The sequence below is a fragment of the Lingula anatina genome, chromosome 1, assembly GCF_051362555.1.
Source record: "Lingula anatina isolate TDL-2025a chromosome 1, LinAna3.0, whole genome shotgun sequence".
In the NCBI taxonomy this organism is placed as follows: Eukaryota; Metazoa; Brachiopoda; class Lingulata; order Lingulida; family Lingulidae; genus Lingula; species Lingula anatina.
In genome coordinates, this window is record NC_141767.1 from 71,796,305 (window position 1) to 71,823,192 (window position 26,888).

At 36.1% G+C, this 26,888-nt stretch overlaps 1 protein-coding gene across 1 annotated transcript; it reads left to right on the forward strand.

Annotated features, from left to right (window-relative positions):
• Positions 1–1,197: 1,197 nt before the first annotated feature.
• LOC106153235 (uncharacterized) lies at positions 1,198–3,687 on the forward strand. The gene is made up of 4 exons (XM_087018480.1): positions 1,198–2,158; positions 2,373–2,423; positions 2,906–2,980; positions 3,470–3,687. The coding sequence occupies exons 1-4, from the start codon at positions 1,198–1,200 to the stop codon at positions 3,685–3,687; spliced, it is 1,305 nt and encodes a 434-aa protein (XP_086874606.1).
• Positions 3,688–26,888: the final 23,201 nt, after the last annotated feature.

Consider the following 26,888-nt stretch of genomic DNA (forward strand, 5'->3'; position numbering starts at 1 on the left):
GTGATGTGCAGTAGGTTGGGAAAATCTGAGTTCTGCTCTTAAGCAAAAGATGGTTCAAACGCAAAGATTAATTGCACTTGGGTTCTTTGTGGTGATGCTTAAGGTCAAACAAGGAATGGTATATCTAGAACAATTTAATTTTCTATTTTGGCACCTTTTTTGTCCTGCTTGCCCCTAATTCGTACTGCCTAAATCCTGAATTTTAGTTCAAAACTTCATATATTCTTACATTCATAAAATTACTTTCACAATCTGTTAGGTGTGTGTGTGTGTGTGTGTGTGCTCTTGTGCACGCATTCTAACCGAGGACACACACCTGCCCGAAACCCACTAACCGAGGACACACCTCCAACCGAGGACGTCCTCGGTTGACATAAGCAGTGGAATGCATAAAGGGGCCCATTTCAAGTTAGGTGGTGAAATTTGACGCTATTCTGAGCCAGTCCTCGGTTATGCTGTATAGCGCGGGCCAAATTCCCGCCACGAGTGTATCAGAAATACTGTCCAACTTTTTGTCTGAAATCGGGCTATACACACGCGTCCTCGGTTGTGCTGTAAAGGGCGGACCAAATTCCGCGTCCTCGGTTGTGCTGTAAAGGGCGGACCAAATTCCGCGTCCTCGGTTGTGCTGTAAAGGGCAGACTAAATTGAAACTAATGTTATATCTCAGATGTCTATATATTCAGTAAGTTCATATTTTTAAACTAAAGGTCTTTTTTATCAAATTAAGCTCTCCTAGGCCGTTACGTAACTACATAACTATCATCGCACTGTACATATTACGGCATGCTTCTTTATTAGTACAACTGACTTGGAGTGGTTTAAATAAAGAAGAACTGTCTGAATTTGTGGCTCACTCGGTAGATCTTAGGACCGACAATCTTTTGAGGGTGCAAGAATTAAATGAAAAGGGTAAATGGATCGTCCGTAAACCCCCTTTACACTGGGGCGGCGTCCTTTGTGCGACCAAGAAACTGGCATCACTGTGGTCGTAGAAAGGAGGTACAAGCATTGCTTTGGTTGAAAAAAATGAATATTTGGTGATTGGCCAGTTGTCAGAAAGTTAAGTATTATAATTTTGTACTCTCAAATGGATCCGTACTACAGGACGCAGAAAGGACGCCGTCCAGTGTAAAGGGCCCCTTAGCTAACTATGAATTAATCTACCCCTGACAGTTTGAAGAAGGCTATGACATTATGAAACATTTGTTATTACATAATGGCTCTGCGAACTACAGTCACTTCTTTTCAACAGTTACAATCTTAGAAGGTAGAGCATTGGAGCAAGAAGACAAGGAGATGGAGAAGAAGTCCAAGTCATTCAGGAAGCTCTGTGAAATGAATTGGACAAATGATATTTCGACCCATGCTCTGCGAACCTTGTACAACTGCAAGAAGAATCAGATCAAAGTTCTGCCAGTGACAGAAGACATCATGCTGCTTTCAAAGTTCTTGAAAAATGAAAGTCAACGCTGCATAGACGAAGTGGAGAAGAGCATGGATTGCAACACATGGAACAGATTGAACAAAGTAGTCCTAGCTAGAATCATTCTATTCAATCGCCGCCGGCAAGGAGAGGCCTCCAGAATAACATTAGATGATTACCAGAATAGGCCAGCACCTAATGGGGAGAAGGTAGTTTTAGATAGTCTTACTACTGTAGAGCAGGAGTTATGTCAAACCCTACACGGAATGGAGATCACAGGGAAAAGGGGAAGAACAGTCCCTGTTCTTCTCCCATCAGATGTGCAACAGGCAATAAATTTGCTCATTGAAACAAGATCAAAATTTGGAGTGAGCAAAGATAACAAGTATCTCTTCCCCAGGCCCAACTATGGCAGTGAGGGTCACATCCGGGGGTCGGACTGCCTTAGAGAACTAGCACAAGAGAGTGGAGCAAAGCAGCCAGAGCTGATCAATTCCACCACCCTGAGAAAGCAGATTGCCACCATATCCCAGGTGGTAGATCTGAGAGAGAATGAGCTGGATATCTTGGCTAAGTTTTTAGGCCATGATATTCGTATACATCGGGAATATTATAGACTGCCAGAAGCAACAGTTCAGGTGGCCAAAGTGTCCAAGCTTTTGCTTGCCTCAGAGCAAGGACTGCAAATTGGAGGCAAGACTCTCGGTGACATAAATGTCACCACTGAAGATGGTATGTAATAGATCCTTCTTTAGAAATCATTGTGAAACACTTCCATCCATCTCCCTGAAAACATTTCTAAATGTTAAGATGTTGTGTACCTGAGAGATATTACCAAAAATCTGTTATCATTAAAATTTATTCAAAGTATGTAAGAGAATACACACTGAATTCTCATTTCACTAGTTGTTTTATCAATCAAACATTATACGATTTCAAATTTTAGTATTTGAAGAGGAATTGTTGGAGGACGCAGCAAATGAAGACTCTGCTCAAGGTATAGTAAAATTTGATAAAATGCTGAGTTGCACAAGTGATGTTTTTTGTAGTATAGGAACATGCAGTGAGTGCACTTCTATGTGTAAACGTACAATAAAAACTGTCAGAATTATCTAGATTTACATGCTACATTTAAAGTGATAACTGTTAGTATGAAATCCTTATTTGACAATGAATACAAATGCTATTTTATCACCAAAGTGGCAGTTAACCCAATTTTTATGAAGTCTGTGCTTGTTATCACATCACGTGACCTCCACAGATGACTGTACTCTGTAATATTCTCTTAAGAAAATATTACAAAACACCAAACTTTTTAGAAAAAAAACAGGGACTAACTTTGAATTGCAGATCTGATTCACTGACCAATAGTTTTAAGTATGTGAAAATTGCCCTTAACCCCCCCCCCTTTTTTTTTTTTTGCTAAAATGGTCATTTATTATCCCTTTAGTATATTAACCTTTAATTTTGCTTTTTCAGATATTGTTGGTCAATTGATTCCAAGGGTCCCTTTAGATAATGGTGGAGAAGTTAATGCATTAGTGGAAAAACCAGGTAAAAAGAATTGCAAGAAATTACATACAGTAAATGTTTATCAAAATATTTGAATAATATAATGAACTCTCAAATTTCTATATTGGTATTCTAACATATTTTTTTCTGGATATTACTTGTTACATGATCTAATAACATATCAGGTGAAAATATGCTATACACTAATTTTGCTGTCAAAATGCTTAGATCCATATTCTATGGGGAAACTAAGAGGCCTTTCACAACAAATGGGCCAGGGTTTGACTCATCATGTGACATTTTGAAAGAATAACACCTAATTCTTTAATGGAATGTCTTCAGGCAACTTCGCTGTTTTAATAGCTCTCCCCCCCTGCAGGGAAGGCGGGTCAATTCGTTAAAGGATAAAATTTTACTTTTTTAACATGTGTGATGATTTAGGCTTCAGCTCAGTTAAGCTGCAGCTCATTTGTTATGATTAGTCTCTACAGCATTAAGTCTGAATAGTTCCATACTTTTTTTTATTTGTAGTCCCAAAAAAGAAGGCAAAAGGCAAAAGGCCTTGGACAAAAGAAGAAGTGTCAGCTGTATTGAAGCATTTAGGAAGTTTCCTGTTTCAAGGAAAACTGCCTGGAAAAGAAGCAATCATGGAATGTGTGGAACAAGAATCTGCTTTGGATAGCAGGAGCTGGAAAAACATTAAAGACTTTTGTAGAAACAGAATGCAAACAAAGGATCCACTAATTTAAAAACTAACTTATGCAAATTAAGCAAGTTAATTTCGAAAATCAGCATGGGGGGGGGGGTTCAAGCTGTGCTTTTTTCACCTTTTCCAGCATATTTCCAACACTGTTAACATATTTCCGATAGGCGTATTGTCATGAAACTCACAGAACTGTTGAATATTTATAAAACGCAGTTCGAAAATCAGTGTGATCTGGCCAATTTTACAAAGTTGCTGTTTTTCCCTTTTCTCAGCATAATATTATATGCGATGCAACATTTTAAAGAGAACCGATAGGTCTATTTTCATGAAACTCACAGAACTGATGAATATTAGTTAAACGCAGGTCAAGTTTGAAAATCTTCATAATGGGCTGCTTTTTTTTTTCAGAAAATTTGCTGTTGTTTTTGCTTTTTTCAGCATACATGCAACACTGTAAACACAGTTCAAGGAGAAGCAATAGGTCTATTGTCATGAAACTCACAGAACTGATGATTATTAGTAAAAGGGTTGTCAAGATCAAAAATTGGCATATCCAGACCATTTTTGTCAAAAGTTATGCTGTTTTTTTTCTGCCATTTTCAGCATATAAGTAACACTGTAAGCACATTTCAGGGAGAACCGATAGGCCTGTTGTCATTAAACTCACAGGAGTGATCAATGTTACCAATATACAAATCAAGTTTGAAAATAGGATTGATTGGTTGAGTTTTGTGGAAGTTGTGCCTTGTTTTGATATATATAAGTGGTTTTCCTCAGATTTGATTGTCAGGCATGTTGACAGTTTCGTTATTGAACTAACTAGATATGTAAATATGTTAGTGTTTGTCTGAAATTTTCTGCATCTTTACAACATTGCTAGTTGATTATATAAATATGACGGTAAACATGTTATCATGTACTGTGTAATACAGTGTCTCAAAATGGAGGCAATGGGGTGATTATTTTCAAAAGTTTTGCATTTTTTCTCCTTTTTTCATTGTACATGCAACACTGTAAACACATTTCAAGGAGAACCAATAGGCCTCTTTTCATAAAACTCACAGAACTGATTATTATGAGTAAAAGAATGGTCAAGATTGAAAATCAGCATGACCAGGCCCTTTTCTTTCAAATTTTATGCTGTTTTTTTTTTTCAGCATATAAGTAACACTGTAAGCACATTTCAGGGAGAACCGATAGGCCTGTTGTCATTAAACTCACAAGAGTGATCAATGTTATCTATATACAAATCAAATTTAAAAATAAGATAGATTGGTTGAGTTCTGAGGGACTTCAGCTTTTATTTGTATATAAGTGGTTTTCCTCAGATTTGATTGTCAGGCATGTTGACAGTTTCGTTATTGAATTAACTAGATATGTAAATATGTTAGTGTTTCTCTGAAATTGTCTGCATCTTTACAACATTGCTAGTTGATTATATAAATATGACGGTAAACATGTTATCATGTACTGTGTAATACAGTGTCTCAAAATGGAGGAAATGGGGTGATTATTTTCAAAAGTTTTGCATTTTTTTCTCCTTTTTTCAGTGTACATGCAACACTGTTAACATATTTCAAGGAGAACCAATAAGCCTGTTTTCATGAAACTCAGAGAACTGATGATTATTAGTAAATTAAAAAGAATGATCAAGATTGAAAATCAGCATGACCAGGCCCTTTTCTTTCAAATGTTATGCTGGTTTTTTTTCAGCATATATGTAACACTGTAAGCACATTTCAAGGAGAACCAATAAGACTGTTTTCATAAAACTCACAGAACTGATGATTATTAGTAAAAGAATGGTCAAGATGAAAATCAGCATGACCAGGCCCTTTTCTTTCAAATGTTATGCTGTTTTTTTTAAGCATATAAGTAACACTGTAAGCACATTTCAGGAAGAACCAATAACTTAAAGCCTGTTTTCATGAAACTCACAGAACTGATTATTATGAGTAAAAGAATGGTCAAGATTGAAAATTAGCATGACCAGGCCCTTTTCTTTCAAATTTTATGCTGTTTTTTTTTTTTCAGCATATAAGTAACACTGTAAGCACATTTCAGGGAGAACCGATAGGCCTGTTGTCATTAAACTCACAAGAGTGATCAATGTTATCTATATACAAATCAAATTTAAAAATAAGATAGATTGGTTGAGTTCTGAGGGACTTCAGCTTTTATTTGTATATAAGTGGTTTTCCTCAGATTTGATTGTCAGGCATGTTGACAGTTTCGTTATTGAATTAACTAGATATGTAAATATGTTAGTGTTTCTCTGAAATTGTCTGCATCTTTACAACATTGCTAGTTGATTATATAAATATGACGGTAAACATGTTATCATGTACTGTGTAATACAGTGTCTCAAAATGGAGGAAATGGGGTGATTATTTTCAAAAGTTTTGCATTTTTTTCTCCTTTTTTCAGTGTACATGCAACACTGTTAACATATTTCAAGGAGAACCAATAAGCCTGTTTTCATGAAACTCACAGAACTGATGATTATTAGTAAAAGAATGGTCAAGATTGAAAATCAGCAAGACCAGGCCCTTTTCTTTCAAATGTTATGCTGTTTTTTTTTTGTTTTTTTTTCAGCACTTTCAAATTTTAAAATCATTTTCACTTTGCACTCGCATTTTAAAATGACTTTAAAATGCTTTTTAAATAACTTTTAAAATGCGTTTTATTTTGGATTTGAATTTAATTTGTCTTTGCTGTATTTAAATGACTTTTAAAATGTTTTCAGTGAAAAGTTTTATTTTTCATGTGAATTTCATTTTTCTTTGCACTTTAAAAATACTTTTAAAATGTTTTATCAATGAAATTTTATTTTTGGTTTGTTTTTGTTTGCAATTTATTTTTTTTTTAGAAAAAAAAATGATAAGCAAATCAAATTAATCTATATTTTAAATTATGAAATTTAAAACATGTATGTGGAAAAAACATCTGTATTCCATAAAAACAATATGGCAGCGACGGGCCACCATATGCTACCAAAGGAGTCGACTTTTATAGGGGTAGCTTTAAGACCAGATCAGGGAAAGAAATCAAAGTCAAATGTCTTTGGAATAAATTAAGTATGAGAGCATGTTTTAAATGTAAAATGTATTCCCTTATTGCTTATGAATGTTGACAACTAAGATTCTGCTATGTGGTAAATAGAAAGTATAAACAATAATGAATAGTAATTAAAATGGATAGTGGCACTTTATTTATATCAGCTGTTTAGTGAAAAGTTAGTAAGTATATAGAATAAGATATAGAGTTTAAGATGAGTACATGTGCGAGGTCACATGATATTAATTTAGCTTGCATAGAAGATAGACAAATTAACAGACACTTATTTTGTTTATTTCTATTTCAGTTTTCATGTAGTTGTTGTTTCACATAGTTGATGTTGTAGTCAAGACAAATTGTCACAGATGCAACCAGTTGTTGCTGTAAGCAAGCATATATCATCACCAGCAACTGTTTGCAATCTTCACTGGTTATTGAAAGCAGAAACTGTCACCAGTTGTTGTATTCAGAACTTGACACCAGTTGTTACAGTACAGTTGTTTTACTTTAAACTGTCATCAACGTGAGTTGATTTGAGTTAGAAAACACCTGCAACAGTGAAAACTCGGAGAAATCTAAAGGAACTGAGACTAAATGAACATAGAGGACTGAAATAGTTTCAAGGGTTCTTTTTAAACGAACATTCCTATTGTCCTCTCGGGACATTCAGGATAAAGTGAGAATACTACGGTAAAGTGCCATGAATTTCGAACGGCTCTTGAATTTCGAACGATCTTAAAATCGGCCGTCTGGAGTTTTTTCTGGACCATGAATTTTGGCCAGTAAGCAATTTTGCGCGATCTTGATTTCGTGAATTTCGTACACCTTAAAATCGGCCACCGGGCTATTCTCGCGCTTATAAAGATCTAACAGTCGGCAATGTTGCCCTAGCTTACCTTTACCTGAGTACTACGTGTGCGGCCCAAGGTGCAAGATAACGATCAGTACAGTTAGTTTAGGATGCTAAACAACATCGTCATATCCATTCAGATAACAGGAGAATCTATTAAGAGTTGTACTGTCGGGCTGTTGTTTCTTTACCGCAGTATTCGGTGTGAGATAGCGATCGGTAGTTTTGCTGAGGCGCACAATAGCATTGTTAACAGTAAAGACTTCAGTAACAGAACAAAAGAGCAATATTAAGAGCTGCAATAAAGATTACCATTATTGCTTTCTTGTCTCGCTCAGATCGTTCACGATCTCCCGCTGACGATCTTCCGCTAAAGAAATCCCTTGAAATGTACAAATGAAATGAAAAATATTTTTAAAAATTATAAATTCCAATGGGGAGGGATGGAGGGTTAAAAACAATCGAGAACGATCTCCGGCTGACGATCTGCCGCAAACGAAAGCCACTGAACGAGTATGAGCTTTCTCGTTTCACTCGGATTGCGACGCTGACGATACGAAAATTGCGTTCTCGTCTCGCCCTTTGGCTTACGAAGTCTCTTTAACAAATATGAAAATTGCCTCCTGGTCTCTCTCGGATTGCGAACGATCTCGCTGAATTTTGAAATTTTCCTTTTTGTCAATCAGCTTTGTCAATTGCCGTGCGTATGAAGGTCCGGAAGGTGTCCCCTTTCACAAATTGGCCTGTAGTTTGCTTAGTGTATTGTAACGCATGAAGGTCACTCTTGTCACTGCTGCATACGGCGTGGAATGTGTATCTTAAAGTTCATAGAAACATTTTATTGTGTTTTGTAAGCTTTAGGAAGTAGTTTCGTCGTGACTGAATATCAGCGTACACTACAAAGTAGTACCATTCATCTGTGACGCATCATAAAAGCTAGGTACGTCAAATTACTCTAAGAAAATTTCTTACAACGTCCACGGCTGTCCCGACAAGCCAAGACGTCATTAAAAAAAAGTCGAAAACCATCTTTGAAAATATAGGCCGTCCGGTGATGTCAGCGGCCGTCCAAATGACGGCTGGACGGTTCGCTGGGAAAAGCCTTGCTCATAAGGGTATATTTATTTAACTAGGGGCTTACTGACATCACCCAACTTACATGCGGGTGCATGCCTCTCAAAATTATATTAAAGGATAAAAATATAATATATCTAAGTTTAATTGTTTGTAAATTTTGTAAAAATTGCCCATGCCACCCCGTTAGTTTGGAGGGTTAAACTGGATCAAGTCCGTGTCAAAATTCTTTGAAACTTTGCAGGAAAAATCAATCTTCCTTTGTTTCTCTGGCTCCTTGTTTAGCCCGCTGATCAGATTTATCTAGTGCCCCCAGGTCTGCTGGAGCAGCTCTTTGAAAATAACACACAGGTAGATTTTTATCTGAGATAAATATCGCGTTCGATACACTCAAGACAAAAGCTACCTGTGAGCTGAAGGGCACTTTACCCTCTAATTAAGAGGTAAAGCAATTTCCAGCTAGATGGACGATTAAGATCGGACTTCAGATGGTAACTAGTATTGTTTACCTCAGTTCCGTGAAAGCAAACGAGAAGGGTGTCAGAACAATGGTGCATATATAAATTATACAGAGAATTTGTACATTCAGGTGACATTAACTTATAATCGAAGGTGATTTTCGATAATATTCCTTGAAAAGTACACTAGATTTATAGAGAATAATATCATGGTTGGCCAAAAAATTATATACGCACAGTGTATCCGTGCGTATGCCTGGTTACGCCCCTGTCGCAAACCAGCAAACCATATCCTGCTGACTACATGAAAATTGCCTTCTAGCATGGACAAAAAGTCCAAGCTTCTATGCTTGCTCGGATCGCTGACGATCTCTTGCTGACGAATATAGTAACGAAGTCCCTTGAACTAGTGTGGAAATTGACTTATTGTCGCGCTCAGATCGCTCACTATCTCCCATTGACGATCTTCCAGTCCCTTGAATGAATATAAAAACTGCCTTTTCGGTTTACTCTAGATTACCTATCTCTCGCGTTTGTTTGAAGATGGTTTCAATGACAAAACATACACGCTTTTCAAAATCGCACATTGACGCAACTATGCGCCAGGAAATCAGTTGCTGCTGCTGGTTAAGATTGGGTTGCCTGAGCGAAAAAAAAAAAAACGGCCCTGCACCCCCCCCCCCCCCCCAATCAGCGGTCATCTTGGTCGCAGCGCACGACGGAGAGAGACCGTAATACACAGTTCGGCTGCCGTGGCGAAGGCTACCTGTGCGCCGCACATACCGATCTGCGGTCGTAGTGGCTTCCCCGCACGGAGGAGAGGCCGTAGTGCCGAAGCCGGCTTCTGCAGGGAAGGCTACGTATGCGTCAGAGACACCGACCCGTGAACGGCGAAATGAGGACGCATTCGCGCGTAAAGCTCCTGGTCGCGGAAGACACTTATCGCAGATGAAGGCTACCTGCACGTGCGCCATAGACACTGATCGGCTGTCATCTCGGTTTCAGTGCACGGAAAGGAGCAACGGTAATACTAAGCTTCCATAGTAAGGGTTATCTGGCCGTGGCAGACGCTAATCGTCTGCCGTCTCTCCCTCCGTCCACTCCCGTTCTGAGCGCCAGGATCGTTTTTGAAAAACGACACTAGTTTCTGGCTGCCAGAATCGCTTTTGAAAAACGACACTACTGATAACGATGCTGTTTTGCGGCCCTAGACAACAGTACCGCTCTATCTATGGGCCATACACAGTGATCGGGTGAAAGTACGTGTATACCTTTGGTCGCAATTACCGACACTCACACATCATACATTATGGTAACTCTAAATAGATCGTCGGGAGAAGATAACAGAAGGCCTAGCGACGAACAGACAACTTCCTGTCAAAATTGACAGAATTCCATGAAATTCGAACTTTCGGAAGTTCTGAGCACCTCCATTTCATGAATTTTGGCCAGAACGATCTTTTCCCAAATTTAATTATTTTCTACTGTTCGAAATTCATGGCACATTACCGTAGGCCTTCTAGAGTCATTACGCGGTTGACCTTCATAGAAGTCGTCTGTAAAATGCAGCTACTTACAGTTAGTCCAAGTGTACAGACAGTTGATTGCTATGATACAAGCAGTTTATTAGAATTTCAGAGGATTGCAGGGTATACTGTAATCACAAGTACCTATATTGTTTGAAAAATAATACTTAGACAATTTCCAGTGAGTTTTAGGCACATGATATCATGTAGTGATATTACATTAAGGTGAAATACCCTTTAATCACGTGCCTGTATTGTTTGTGAAACAAAACTTTGACATTTTCAACAAAAGGCACGTAATATCATGTTGTAATATTACATGTCATTTATGTGAAACATCTTTGACAAGTTACAGGGACTTGTCAGCCTAACTGTATTGAAACGAGTTTCAAGAATGAAGGAGTTTGTGCAAGAAAACGTCCGTCTCACAAAGAGTATTCTGGAAAAAATGGAACGTGTTTCTGAAGCGCATGTTTCATCAAATTCTCTCGTAGAAGAGAGGATAGAGGCTGGTAAACAGGGTGAGACAAGCGGTAATCATGAGTTTTAGACACTTCTTGTTATGGTAACATATCTAGCTAAATTTGCCCCTAACCTGTCAGTGGTTACTAGCCCCCTTCACAAGCTACTTGCGAAAGATGTGATTGTTCACTGGAATAATGACCATGAGAAAGCTCTCAGTAAAGTAAAAGAGATCATCATCGAGACCCCTACATTAGCGTATTTTGACCCCAGCCAGGTCACTACTCTACAGACTGGTGTCTAGGTGCTGCACTATTGCAGGATGGGAAGCCTATAGCATATGTGTCCAAAGCTCTGAATGCTTCAGAAATTAACTATGCCCAGATAGAAAAAGAGATGTTTGGTATAGTTTTCGGGCGCAAGAGATTTAATCAGTATGTTTATGGCTGTAAAATAGTAGTAGAAACAGACCACAAGCCCTTGATACCTATATTCAAGAAGCCCTTGAATACAGCTCCTCCATGCTTACAGAAAATGCTGTTACAGCTACAGCGATATAATCTTGAGGTGATTTACAAATGAGGTACAAGTCAGGTGAGGAAACAAGTTCATAAGGTGGGGAATTTGAGATGCGCAGATTGGGCAGTAGTATAAAAGGAATCATGAGCCAGAGAAAGTTGTATCAGTAGTTTGAAATCCATCATTGATCAAATTTACCAAATAACTGATGTTGATACTCTGACTGCTTATGATGGAAAACTGAGTGAGATGCTTTTTGACCTCTGTAGCAGAACACCTACCGTAAATTCCTTACCAAAGAAGAGAAAATCTCTGAAAAAAAGGATCTCTGATCCAAAAAAGAAGAGATATGGTGCTATACCATTTGCATCATACGGTCGAAAGAAGAACAAGTTTTCATCCCGGTTTGGTTCACATGCTGAAATTATGAAATGAAGTTACAAGGTTGATGTCCCACTTTCTTCCAAACAGAAAACAACTGCAATAGTTACGAGACCAAAACCAAAAAATGTAGTGACAACAAATGAAGAAAAGATATGGTTGCAGATTGGCAGGACTACCCTCTATGATATAGACTACCACACACTGACCTACAAGAATGGGTGGCTGAACGACAAGCATATTGACGCAGCACAGCAGTTCATGAGAGTACAAATAAAACTTTATTTTGTCATAACAAATGGGGGCTCGTCCGGAAAATGAATATCAATATAAAGCCATGCCTTTTGGTATGAAGAACAGTGGGGCCACCTTTATGAGGTTGATAAATAACTCTCTGAATGGATTGGAGGGTGTAGATGCATATATAGATGATATTGTTATCTATAGCAATACATGGGAAAGTCATTTTAGCAAATTGCATGAAGTCTTCAAAAGACTTAAAGAGGCAAACTTAACCATGAATTTGGCCAAATGTGAGTTTGTCCAAGCTAGAGTCACTTATTTAGGACATGTTGTTGGTCAAGGCATGGTCTTACCCATGAATGCAAAAATAAAAAGCATTAGAGAATTTCCTCTTCCACAGAATAAGAAAGAGTTGATAAGATTCTTAGGAATGACAGGATACTACAGAAGATTTTGTAAAAATTTTTCTGATGTCGCAGCACCACTCACAAATTTGCTTAAGAATAAGAAAGATGTGAAGTTCAAATGGTCTGATGAATGCAATAGTGCATTCAATACAATTAAGTATATGCTGTGTAGTAGCCCAGTGTTAAAAGCACCAGAGCACCAGATTTTAGTCAGCCTTTTCATCTGGCTGTTGATGCAAGTGATATAGGAGCAGGATCAGTGTTGTTGCAGTATGATGAAAACAGTATTCCACATCCAGTGGCTTACTTTTCAAAAAAATTTACCAAGTATCAGGAAAGTTATTCCACCATAGAAAAAGAAACTTTAGCTTTGATATTGTCCTTAGAACATTTTGAGGTGTACATTGCTTCAACAAATCAAACTGTGATTATTCATACAGACCATAATCCAATCACATTTTTGAATAAAATGAAAAACAAGAACAGGAGGCTGTTGCGTTGGAGTTTGACAATACAAATGTACAATTTAGAAATAAGGCACATTAAAGGTAAAGATAACAACATGGCAGATGCATTATCAAGATCAATTTGAACACTATAGATGAATGTATAAGGATTTGCAGTTATTGTATATCTTAGTATATTTCATGAAGTATAACATGAATGTAGATATAAGTTAACATATATAAGTATACAATATTAATTAATTAAAATATTGTTATTGTGCTGTACGCGTTCAACTATATTTACCTTGTTTATGTTAGTTGTGACATACTGGTATCCCAGTAGGGCCGTATTGAATCTTTTTAAATTTGAGGTAGAAAAACCAACCAGTTCTCGAGAGCACACTTCTTTTCACTCTGTCGACCCCTTAGATTCGGTCCAAAACGTGCATGTTTAAAGAGTTTGTTTCTATATCACACTGGTCTCGTGGATGTTATTTGCGGTCAAAGCATAACGTGAGTGTTATTTGGTAGACTAACAAGTTTTCTTTACAGTGTTAGACGTAGTATAATTTTTAATTTGTTATTCATTGTTCCCATATATTGTTCTATAAGCGTAGTTAGTGTAATTAGTCTATTTATTTTCTTTCCAGTTTTTTACAAAATAAAGAATTTAGCCCATTTTCTGGCGTCACAGTTATATATACATATATATATATATATATATATATATATATATATATATATATATATTTTAAGAGGGAGGGTATGTAACAAGCCTAGATTGTGTTTCCATATGCTATTAAGTGAATGTATATTTAGCATATATTAAGATAGTTAAAATATTGATTAACTAGAGGATCAGAGAGGCGATACCGCCTCCGAATATTGTACCACCAGCTGGAGCAAGCGCATTCGTATAGACCCCCACATACACAAAATAAGGGGTGCAGCCACCAGTCTTGTGCTTGACAAGCTGTAAAAATGCAATCAACAAGAATTTTCAAAATATGCAAAAAATATATATAACTAAAAATGGTGCAATCAAAGTTAAGTTCATTGTAAGGTAGGTCAAAGGTCAATTTCAAGGTCACAGTAAATTGCCAGTATATGACTTCCTATCCAACTTCAATAGTAACTATGGACCTATCTCTGCCAGTTTTGGAGATAAAAGGGAAGCAAAATTTGCAAAGTTCAGTTCATGGTGAAAAGTAGGTCAAAGGTCAATTTCAAGGTCACAGTAAGATTGCCAGTATATGACTTCCTATTCAACTTCAATAGTAACTATGGACCTATCTCTGCCAGTTTTGGAGATAAAAGGGAAGCAAAATTTGCAAAGTTCAGTTCATGGTGAAAAGTAGGTCAAAGGTCAATTTCAAGGTCACATTTAGATTGCCAGTATATGACTTCCTATTCAACTTCAATAGTAACTATGGACCTATCTCTGCCAGTTTTGGAGATAAAAGGGAAGCAAAATTTGCAAAGTTCAGTTCATGGTGAAAAGAAGGTCAAAGGTCAATTTCAAGGTCACAGTAAAATTGCCAGTATATGACTTCCTATGCAAGTTCAATAGTAACTATGGACCTATCTCTGCCAGTTTTGGAGATAAAAGGGAAGCAAATTTTGCAAAGTTCAGTTCAAGGTGAAAAGTAGGTCAAAGGTCAATTTCAAGGTCACAGTAAAATTGCCAGTATATGACTTCCTATTCAAGTTCAATAGTAACTATGGACCTATCTCTGCCAGTTTTGGAGATAAAAGGGAAGCAAAATTTGCAAAGTTCAGTTCATGGTGATAAGTAGGTCAAAGGTCAATTTCAAGGTCACAGTAAGATTGCCAGTATATGACTTCCTATTCAACTTCAATAGTAACTATGGACCTATCTCTGCCAGTTTTGGAGATAAAAGGGAAGCAAAATTTGCAAAGTTCAGTTCATGGTGAAAAGTAGGTCAAAGGTCAATGTCAAGGTCACAGTAAGATTGCCAGTATATGACTTCCTATTCAACTTCAATAGTAACTATGGACCTATCTCTGCCAGTTTTGGAGATATAAGGGACTAAATGTTATAATTTTGGAGTTACCATAATGTGCCATAAATTTCCTACAGAAAAATTTTAATTAAAATAAAGAAAAGGTCATTTTGGTCAAAGTTCTTGAAATGGGAGGTTCTCTGAAGTTGCAGAAGTTTAAATTTGATAAAATAATGTCATTTTTGACCACAAGTTGTCTGCTTTGCCAAGCATTATGTTTTATTTTTCCGGAGTTCAAAATTTATTATCCATTACCGTACTGCACATTTTTACGGAAGCCGACTGGTGCCATATGTTGAAAAAAAAAATTATCTCGAAATTTTGAGATAGCATTTTTTTTGTTCAAATTTCAAAATACTATCTCGAAATTTCGAGATAAATTTTTTTGCTCAAATATCAAAATGCTATCTCGAAATTTCGAGATAAAAATTTTTTTTGTTCAAATTTCAAAATGCTATCTCGAAATTTCGAGATAATTTTTTTTCTACATATGGCACCAGTCGGCTTCCGTACATTTTCCTTTCACCACCGATATGTACTTTCTGATACAACATAACTCGAAAACCGTATGGAATACAAAAAAACCGAGACCACCTCCAGTGTTGGGCATTAACGGTTCCCGAATTAGAGACAGTTTTCAGTTTCGGTATCTTATGGCCGCTACTCCTGTGAAAATGCACCGATTGACCCCAAATTCACGGAGATGAAAGATGACCTGAAGGGTAACACTTTCCAATAATATTATTGGTTAAGTCTGTGTGGCGTCTGAATAACAGGGCAAAAAAAATTTTTTTCGTAAAAAATTTCATTTTTTTGAAAATTTTGACCCATTTGACCTTGAAGTAAAGGTCAAAGGTCAAATCCGAGGGTATATTTGAAATCTACACATATGACTTTTGGAAAGCCGTCTATAGAAATTTTTCCCGTAACTCCTTCTGTAGGGTAGATAATTAGCATTTAATTTTGCCATTTTTAGACAAGGGTGCATTGCAATGAGTGCCACACCCAGACCCCAATACCGACAAAGCCCAAATTTTACGTGGAACGAGTTGAGATTATAGGTGACCTAAATCCATGAGATGGGTACGGGGGCCCTTACCGTCTAGGAGGAGAAGCGGTAACGGTAACATGGCGGCGGAGCCGGCGGAACGGACCGGACGGGACCGAAACCATGTGTACCGCCAGCGCTAACGCTGGTGGTAAATTTTTTTGTTCAAATTTCAAAATAGTATCTCGAAATTTCGAGATAATTTTTTTTTCTACATATGGCACCAGTGGGCTTCCGTACATTTTCCTTTCACCACCAATATGTACTTTTTGATACAGCGTAACTCGAAAACCGTATGGAATACAAAAAAACCGAGACCACCTCCAGTGTTGGGCTTTACATGATCTACAAAATGCAAAAAAGAATGGGTCTCTAGCATTAACGGTTCCCGAATTAGAGACAGTTTTCAGTTTCGGTATCTTATGGCCGCTACTCCTGTGAAAATGCACCGATTGACCCCAAATTCACGGAGATGAAAGATGACCTGAAGGGTAACACTTTCCAATAATATTATTGGTTAAGTCTGTGTGGTGTCTGAATAACAGGGCAAAAAAAATTTTTTTCGTAAAAAATTTCATTTTTTTGAAAATTTTGGCCCATTTGACCTTGAAGTAAAGGTCAAAGGTCAAATCCGAGGGTATATTTGAAATCTACACATATGACTTTTGGAAAGCCGTCTGTAGAAATTTTTCCCGTAACTCCTTCCGTAGGGTAGATAATTAGCATTTAATTTTGCCATTTTTGGACAAGGGTGCATTGCAATGAGTGCCACACCCAGACCCCAATACCGACAAAGCCCAAATTTTACGTGGAACGAGTTGAGATTATAGGTGACCTAAATCCATGAGATGGGTATGGGGGGCCTTACCGTCTAGGAGGAGAAGCGGTAACGGTAGCCGTCCGGCGGAGCCGGCGGAGCCGGCGGAACGATCCGGACGAGACCGAAACCATGTGTACCGCCAGCGCTAACGCTGGTGGTACAATTAAATATTAATGTATTCTTGTGTAAGTGTAATTCTTTAAGGGGGAGGGTATGTAACAACCCCAAATTGTGTTAGTTGGGCTCAACCGGAAAAGGTCAGATTGTGTGGGTTGGGTTCAACCGGAAAAAAAAAAGAAAGGGTGGAGGCCGGGAAGGAGAAAGGAAGGGAGTCACCATGGGAAGCTAATGTTTCCAGGAATTTATAGACTAAAAACATATATAGCCTGGAAATAGAGTAACCCAGCATGGTGACCTTTATGAAATGATTACAAAGATAGTGACATTTCAGTGATGGTGAGCTTTATGAAATGATAACAAAGACAGTGACATATCAGTGACATTTGTAACACCGGCGGCGGCGTCCACGTCAGTGACCGTTTTATCATTCATGATAACTTTTGCGACAAATTATTCAACCTCCCTGGTGTATAAGGAGAATGATGTCGACATGCCGCCTCCTCCACCATCGCTTTCATCGTTTCCAGTACCAGTGCCACCATGAAGATGTTTAAACGAGAAGGACAGCTAGTGTTCCGGATAACTATGTCAATGTGTCGCCTCCTCCATCATCGCCTTCACCGCTTTTAGTACCAATGCTTCCATGAAGACGTGTGAACGGGAATTAAGTAGGATTGTTACATGGTTTATTTTTGTTAAATGACTATGCATTTAGAGACATTGTTGATTTATATTAATAAATTATATTTGAGAGTACAAATAAAACTTTATTTTGTCATAACACCTACAAGAATGGGTGGCTGAACGACAAGCATATTGATGCAGCACAGCAGTTCATGAGAGAAATGTCATTTGGCATTGGTGGTCTCCAAAGTACTCTTACAATGAAGCACTCGAACAGGTTTCCACCACTTCCAGCTGAAGAAGAAGCCATACAGTGTCATGATATAGGAGAACATTGGGTTGTTTCATCATCAATTGGAGGTGTGATAACTGTGTATGAATCTCTATCGACTAATCTTAATCTTGAGACAGCAACTTGCATCTCTTTACAAACTATATGCTAACCATGATGGTTGTCTTCAGGTGACAGTTTGTTGTCCACAGAAACAAGTAGGTGTCTCTGATTGTGGCCTATTTATGATAAGGTTATTTAGGTGTATTTTCAATTGTATATATATATAATTTTCATTTTTTTTTTTTCCAAAAAAAAATAGATATCCTCCTAACAATAATAATAGATGTTTTAATTAAGTAGCTACTACTGACTTATCATAATATTCATACAGATCAACACCATCAACTGCCACTGGTTATTCACCTTTTCATATATTGTTTGGAATGGAAATGGAGACTCCTTTTGATAGGATAGTTAAGCCAGAGAAAGATATAACATCATCTTTACAGACCTTTGTAAAGGAGAAACTTTCTGAATTAGAAACAGGGAGGCAAGCAGCCATGTTATTGAAAAAAGAGTCTCAACACAAAGATTGCAAAAATTATAACTAGAGGATCAGAGAGGCGATACCGCCTCCGGATATTGTACCACCAGCTGGAGTAAGCGCATTTGTATGCCCCCCCCTCCTAAAAGGGACACCATCACCAGTCTTGTGTTTGCCAAGCTCTATAAGATGCAATCAACAAGAGTTCTCAAAATATGCAAAAAAATATAACTAAAAATGGTACAATCAAGCAGATTTTCGAATTGACTTGCATTTTCCTACCCTTGATCACTACTGTATTCTCTAGACAAAAGGCCTATTGGTTTTCCTTGAAATGTGTTGTCAATGGTGCATATATGCTGACAAAAGAGAAAACCTAGGGGAAACATGGGCACATCTCTGCTAGTTTTAAAGATATGAGAGGCAAGAAAATATGCAAAGCTAAGTTCATGGTGAAAAAGTAGGTCAAAGGTCAATTTCAATATCATAGTATATGAATTTCTATTCAAGTTCCATAGCAACCATGGGCATTTCTTTGCCAATTTTGCAGATTTAAAGGCCAGAAAACATGCAAAAGTAGGTCAAAGGTCAATTTCAAGGTCACAGATTGCTAGTGTATTACTTCCTATTCAAGTTCAATAGTAACTATGGACCTATCTTTGTCAGTTTTGAAGATAAAGGTGAGCAAAAATTTGCTAAGTTCAGTTCATAGTAAAAGGAAGGTCAAAGGTTAATTTAAAGGTCACACTTAGATAGCCAGTATATGACTTCCTATTTAAGTTCAATAGTAACTATGGACCTATCTCTGCCAGTTTTGGAGATAAAAGGGAAAGAAAATCTGCAAAGTTCAATTCATGATGAAAAGTAGGTCAAAGGTCAATTTCAAGGTCACACTTAGATTGCCAGTATATAACTTCCTATTCAAGTTCAATAGTAACTATGGACCTATCTCTGCCTGTTTTGGAGATATAAGGGAACGAAAATTTGCAAAGTTCAGTTCATAGTGAAAAGTAGGTCAATGGTCAATTTTAAGGTCACAATAAATTGCCTCTAATGACTTTCTATTCAAATTCAATAGTAACTTTGGGCATATCTTTGCCAGTTTTGGAGATAAAAGAGAACAAAAATTTGCAAAGTTCAGTTCATGGTTAAAAGTAGGTCAAAGGTCAAATTTAAGGTCACAGTAAATTGTCAGTATATGACTTCCTATTCAAGTTCAATAGTGACTATGGACCTATCTCTGCCAGTTTTGGAGATAAAAGGGAAAGAAAATCTGCAAAGTTCAATTCATGATGAAAAGTAGGTCAAAGGTCAATTTCAAGGTCACACTTAGATTGCCAGTAAATGACTTCCTATTCAAGTTCAATAGTAACTATGGACCTATCTCTGCCAGTTTTGGAGATATAAGGGAACAAAATTTTGTAAACTTCAATTCATGGTAGAAAGTAGGTCAAAGGTCAATTTTAAGGTCACAATAAATTGCCTCTAATGACTTTCTATTCAAATTCAATAGTAACTATGGGTGTATCTTTGCCAGTTTTGCAGATAAAAGGGAACAAAAATTTGCAAAGTTCAGTTCATGGTAAAAAGTAGGTCAAAGGTCAAATTTAAGGTCACAGTAAATTGTCAGTATATGACTTCCTATTCAAATTCAATAGTGACTATAGACCTATCTCTGCCAGTTTTGGAGATAAAAGGGAAAGAAAATTGTCAAAGTTCAATTCATGGTGAAAAGTAGGTCAAAGGTCAATTTTAAGGTCACTGTTAAATTGCCAGTATGCGACTTCCTATTCAACTTTAACAGAAACTATGGACCTATCTCTGCCAGTTTTGGAATTATAAGGGAACGAAAATTGGTAAACTTCAATTCATGATGAAAAGTAGGTCAAATGTCAATTTCAAGATCAGAGTAAATTGCCTCTAATGACTTCCTATTCAAGCTCAATTGTAACTTTGGACCTATCTCTGCCAGTTTTGGAGATTAAACGGAACCAAAATTTGCAATGTTAAGTTCATGGTAAAAAGTAGGTCAAAGGTCAATTTCAAGGTCACACTTAGATAGCCAGTATATGACTTCCTATTCAACTTTAATAGTAACTATTGACCTATCTCTGCCAGTTTTGGAGATAAAAGGGAACAAAAATTTGCTAAGTTCAGTTCATGGTGAAAAGTAGGTCAAAGGTCAATTTCAAGGTCACATCTAGATTGCAAGTAAATGACTTCCTTTTCAACTTAAATAATAACTATTGACCTATCTCTGCCAGTTTTGGAGATATAAGGGACTAAATGTTACAATTCTGAGTTACATATTTTATGGCCGCTACTCCCGTGAAAATGCACTGATTGACCCCAAATTCATGGAGATGAAAGATGACCCAAAGGGTAACACTTTCCAATATAATTATTGGTTAAGTCTGTGTAGTGTCTGAATAACAGTGCAAATAATATTTTTTTTCGTAAAAAATTTCATTTTTTTGAAAATTTTGGCCCATTTGACCTTGAAATAAAGGTCAAAGATCTAATCCAAGGGCATATTTGAAATCTACACATATGACTTTTGGAAAGCCGTCTGTAGAAAATTTTCCCATAATTCCTTCCGTAGGGTAGATAATTGGCATTGAATTTTCAAAAATTTTGACAAGGGTGCATTTCAACTAGCATCACGCCCAGGTCAATGCACCGACTGAGACAAAAAAACCTGGGGGTTCAAGTTGAGGTTATATGTGACCTAAATCCAAGAGATGGGGACAGGGGTCATTGCGGTCTAGGAGGAGAAGCGGTAACGGTGACTTGTATCCGGCGCCAGTACGCGGAGCCGGCGGAGCCAACGGAGCCGGCGGAGCCAACGGAGCCGGCGGAGCCAACGGAGCCGGCGGAGCCGGACGAGACGGGTCGGGACTAAAACCATGAGTACCGCCAGCGTACACGCTGGTGGTACTAATAAAAATGCAGAATTCCCAGTTTTCAAAGAAACAGACGTGGTTTGGTTAAAAAATCACCAAGTAAAGAAAGGTATGAGTCCCAAACTTACAGAAAAATATAGTGGACCATATTACATAGCCAAATGTGTAGGAAGGGCTACATATTTACTACGAGAATGTGAGAGTAACAAACAACTAAGGTCTCCTGTGCATGCCAACAGGTTAAAACCTTACGTAGATCCTGTTATTAGGGAATCTTTAAAAGAAAAGAGTGTGGGAAATGATAAAAATGAAAAAAACGTCTCTGAGGAATTAATTCAGGACAATGAGGATAGTTCAGTTGAAAATAGAAGTCAAAAAGATGTTGATAAACAACCCCAAGAAAGTAAAGAACGCTATGATGAAGCAGAAAAAATCATCAAATGTGTTAATTACAGGGGTACAAAGTGGTATAGAATTAAATGGAAATACCTTAAAAAATCTGATTGGGTTACTGCAGATAGGGTACCTTCCATTTTAATAAGAGAGTTTCATGCAAATAAAACAATGAAAGGGAGAAAGAAAAAGAAGTCAGTAGTAGCTACTTAATTAAAACATCTATTATTATTGTTAGGAGGATATCTATTTTTTCTGGATTGAAATAGTACTAACCTTATTTTTAGCTGGTCTCGATAAGGAGTAGATCTGGATTAAATATTTGTTTTCTTGATATTATAAAGATGTGGAGATACAATTGAAACTCAAGTGGATTAAGTGGATCGTGGGATTCACTATGTCACATTAATTTAGAGAATTTTTAGCCAATGATTCACAAATAAGTTTAAGGCTAGGTACATTGGCAGAGGCAAGGGAAAAGAAACACATTATTTTTAAGTCTTTGAGTGAATTTTTATTAAAAGGAGATATTGAATTACCAGAGGTAATAACTTTAATGAAACTTTAACCTACATAGCTTTAATTATGGAAAGAATGACAATTTTGTTTTCATAAGCAGTAGGTTACGAAGTGAAAGTTTTATCAACAACTGTACTGGCAATTCAAAAGGTCAAAGCAAATCCATGTTTTGTTTTTACTAATGCCAACATCAACTTGGTTTGAATGGAATAGTCGAACATGAAAACTTATTAAATATAGCATCATGCATTGTTATTATTTTACTTATTGCCATCTTGATTGGGGTATGTAAAAGGAAGAAAAGTTCAAAGAATTGTCTTGCTATTGAATTGACTATAGAAGAGCTGTTCATTATTTTGCCCATCAAATCGTTTTGGCCAAACAATTACAATGTCACATATGAAACCATATTGACAAGTGTTTATCTCACCATGGGAGTTTTTCCAACAATTAATTTTTGAATGGGGAGATATAAAAATTATCAATCAAGTCAACAAAAAAAGCTATTATCTTGCCATTTAGTTTCAAATAAACTGCTGGAAATACTTTAAAATAATGAAAATACTCCAAGAAAATTTTGATGCCAGAATCATTTTTCTGCATGATCAATTTCTGGTTTATCATTGAATAAATATTTTTTTTTAAGAGAGGAGAGAAATTAGCATTGTGCCAATATTAGATTGTTTTAATGTAAATAAACAAAAGGAGGATGGTTTACTCAAATACTTGCTTCATCTGCACTTGTTTTGTTATGCCTAGCTTTTGTTTGTAATAAATCAAAGTCAAATTTAATTGTGCCATATTGTTTTGTTTAATGTCATGTTAAGGAATTAAGTAGATTTAGTATTTTTTTAACTTTCTATATAATTGTTTTATTTCACTATTAAACAATGTTTATAACAAGTAATGAATTATAAATTTATTATTCAGTTTAAATAGAACTAAATGAGCTTATCAATGTTATAACTAACATTTTTCTTTATTTACCCACATATTTTTGCATGTATTTTCAATTGTATATATATATAATTTTCATTTTTTTTTTGGTTTGTTTGTAACAGGAATCATAAAAATGTTATTGAAATGGGAAGTGAGTATTATTAGTTGAAGAGAAAATATCCTTGATCAGTAACGGATAATATATATTAAATGGTACAATTTAACAGAATGAACTGAAGATACTTAAGTGTTATTAATAAATTGAGTAGTTTAAATGATAGTTTTATTGTATGATACTGATATGGATATATAAGTAAGCAAATGATTAACATTTTTTATTAAGTGAAAATGTTATGTTGCTTCATACTACATGAACATTAAATGATTATTTGTGCTGAAATATTGACTGAATGACAACTTATTAATATAAACAATATATATATGTATGCTTAAACATATTTTAATGGATTATAAATTTTATCTTAAAATAAGATAATGATTACAAGATGGAAGTAATCATAATTGATTAAATAGTGTTAATTTTTTTAGAGATATCTATTAAAGGACTGAAGGAGTATTAATTAGAAGTACATAGACAATTAATACAACTAAGATATGTTATGTTAAATTTTAGTATATTTGCTGGAGGGAATGAGTATTATGTAATGTTACTTTATAATTTTTTTATTAATTCAAATTCTTTTTTTGTGTGCATATTAACAATAATGAGAAGTTTCATATAAACAGAATATGATATGATTAAATAATGTTTAGGTATCTTTAATTAAGCATGATTTTAAATAAAATGATTTAACTGTTATGATATAGAATTTTATTGGAAATAGATTAATTTTAATTGTGAAAGTTTTGAGGCACAAAACTTATTTGAGCAGGAGATTAATTATGATAAGGTTATTTAGGTGTAAAGCTGAGGGACTGTGGAAGTATTCTATTCACACATACTTGAATGAAGTCAAAAATTGAAGATGTGCTGGCATGCATTAGGTGTGTGTGAAAGTTATCTTCCAGAGTTTCTCAGTGGAAAGTCAAAGAAATAAACATGAAACAATGTTATTTTGACTAGTAATCTGTAATAAAAATCTAAGTGAAATTCAATAAAGGAACTATTCTGATTTTGGAACTGGATGGTATTTGAGTTGTCTCTTATAACTACTCCGACATCGCGCTGATATATTCACTATAGCAAATGCTACTGCCCTTGTATGTGGAAGCAATCCAAAGAAAATTGTTTGGGACCAATCTAAGATGAGAAATCATCTGACATCTTGCTTTGAGAACCAGAGACTGTCATTGTTCCCCTGCAAACACCTACCCCAGGAAGATCCACTGTGTCCTAAAGAAGACTATCTAGTCAGTGTATACTGTAAATGCTTTATGCACCAGCCTGATGTTCAACTGTTAAGATGTTGTAAGTGTTATTCCTATTTTTACATATCATGTGTAGGTTTGAATGCCCAGTCAGTTGCGTCACTTCTTTGTGATGACTCCTATGTTTGTAGTTCATGTCAATCTGACCATTCCTGAAAATGTAGCATTCTTGAAAATGCAGAAGAAGTATCTCACTTCATGAAATCACTTAACTATATGATTGAATAGTAACATCTATTTTGATAGTATTTGGGTAAAGTGACCCTTGTCTATTTTGATTGTATTGGGTATTTAGTGACCCCTGTCTATTTTCATTGAGTTAAGTTTGTCTTAAGTTGAAAATCCATTGAAACAAACAGTAGATTGAAACAAGGCAGCAAAGCTGTCAAATGTACAGACAAAAAACAGAAAGAAAAGGTCATTTTGTCAATTTGATGCAATAATAAATAATGCTTATTATAGAACTGTCAGTCAACACTGAATTTTAATCATGCACAACAGGTAACACGGTCAGTAACAGGAGTGGACCCTGAGATATTTTCTGACATTATTCCAAAGTATCTATGTTGATCCATCCTCCATTTTGATGGTCTTCCAACAGAAAAAAAGATACCAGTCAATATAAACATAATAACCTGACTGCCTTCTGGAAGACCCAGAAGATGGTCTCAATCCACCCCTTCAATAAGATTACAGTTTCAGGACCATGAGAGACCAAAGTCACATGATGAAAGTCTCAATATTTGAAAAATGATGACAGTGCATAAAATAATATTACATAAGTAACATAATGTTTAAAGACATAAAAAACAATACAACTGCTTATGTGGAAATACAGAAAATGTGCAGAGGCGGATGAGAGTTAAAAGTCACAAATGCAAGTGTTTGAGAAAAAATTATAAAGGAAAACATAACAAAACTAGAAAAGCATTTCGAGAGTGCAGACCTCTGCCAAGGCAGCAATTGTTGATTATTATTGATTATTGATTGATAATTGAGCCAGACCACCACCAAAAAGTAATCATTGGCCCACTTCTGACAGTTCCTGAAAATTTCAGAGAAATCGGTCCATAACTTTTTGAGTTATGTTGATGACAGACAAACAGGGATGAAAATGTATGGCCCACTTCTGACAGTTCCTGAAAATTTCAGAGAAATCGGTCCATAACTTTTTGAGTTATGTTGATGACAGACAAACAGGGGTGAAAATGTAACCTCCTTGGCAGAGCCTGAGGTAAATATAATTCCAATGATGCTGCTATTCAAACTTTTTATCTTCGTGTTTGATATATATATATATAATTACCTGCATAATTTACCTCCATAATTATCACTGCTTCCTTATTATTAATCTAGCAGAGAGCTTAACCTTTGGGAGTTTACAGGGAGATATCAACAAGTGTGCTTTATGTAATCTCATTTAATGGCCTATTAATAATTAATTAGGCAAATGATTTTATAACTCTAAAATTAGCTTAGTGATACCCAAGGGAAATTTACAGACTGACCCTCTCAAAGGCCTTTCAGGCCCATAAGTCACATCTTAAGAAAAGCACAAAACAATAATGCACAAAATAGGAGACTACCAATTCTGATGCAATAATACATGTTTAACTGCACAGTCAACATCAAATTTTAATTATGCACAACAGGTAACACCAACAAAAGTAAAAACATAAGCCTTCAGGCCCATCAGAGTTCAAGTTTATACTTCAAAGGTGCCAGAATGAGAAAAATGAAAATTTCACACAAAATTGCATAAATTCAATAATAAATGATTACCAAACTGAACTAGCTTTCTAATTTGAACTGCATGCCAATCCTAAAAATCATACTAGTAAGTTAAAAATAATAATAAGTAACACAGTTTCCTTTTCATAATATTTGCAGTAGCAGTGCAAAAAGATTGTCAATTTTGATGTCACATTACATAATAAATTATAGAATAATTATCACCAATTTTTGATTATTGACTATAAATAGCATGGACATGTAGAAAATTTGATTACCATTTGGCTTCATGTCCATGGGAGCTCCAAGTCCCACAACGAATATGCCAAAAAGATAATGAATATTTCACTAAAATGTATAACTTCCAGAAAAAGAAGTCAATAAGACTGCTTTTCCAACTCAGGCTGCATTTTAGTCCAGTGTTTCTTTTTTTAAAGGTTTGACAGTCATAAGTAACACAGTTTTTCCATAATGGTCATCATGGCAGCAGCAC

Excerpts from the sequence above, each read along its gene's own strand:
- LOC106153235 (XM_087018480.1), top strand. The coding sequence starts at position 1,198 with ATGAAACATTTGTTATTACATAATGGCTCTGCGAACTACAGTCACTTC. Across the intron at positions 2,159-2,372 it reads AAATGTCACCACTGAAGATG|TATTTGAAGAGGAATTGTTG; the intron begins GTATGTAATAGA and ends TTCAAATTTTAG. Across the intron at positions 2,424-2,905 it reads AAATGAAGACTCTGCTCAAG|ATATTGTTGGTCAATTGATT; the intron begins GTATAGTAAAAT and ends TTGCTTTTTCAG.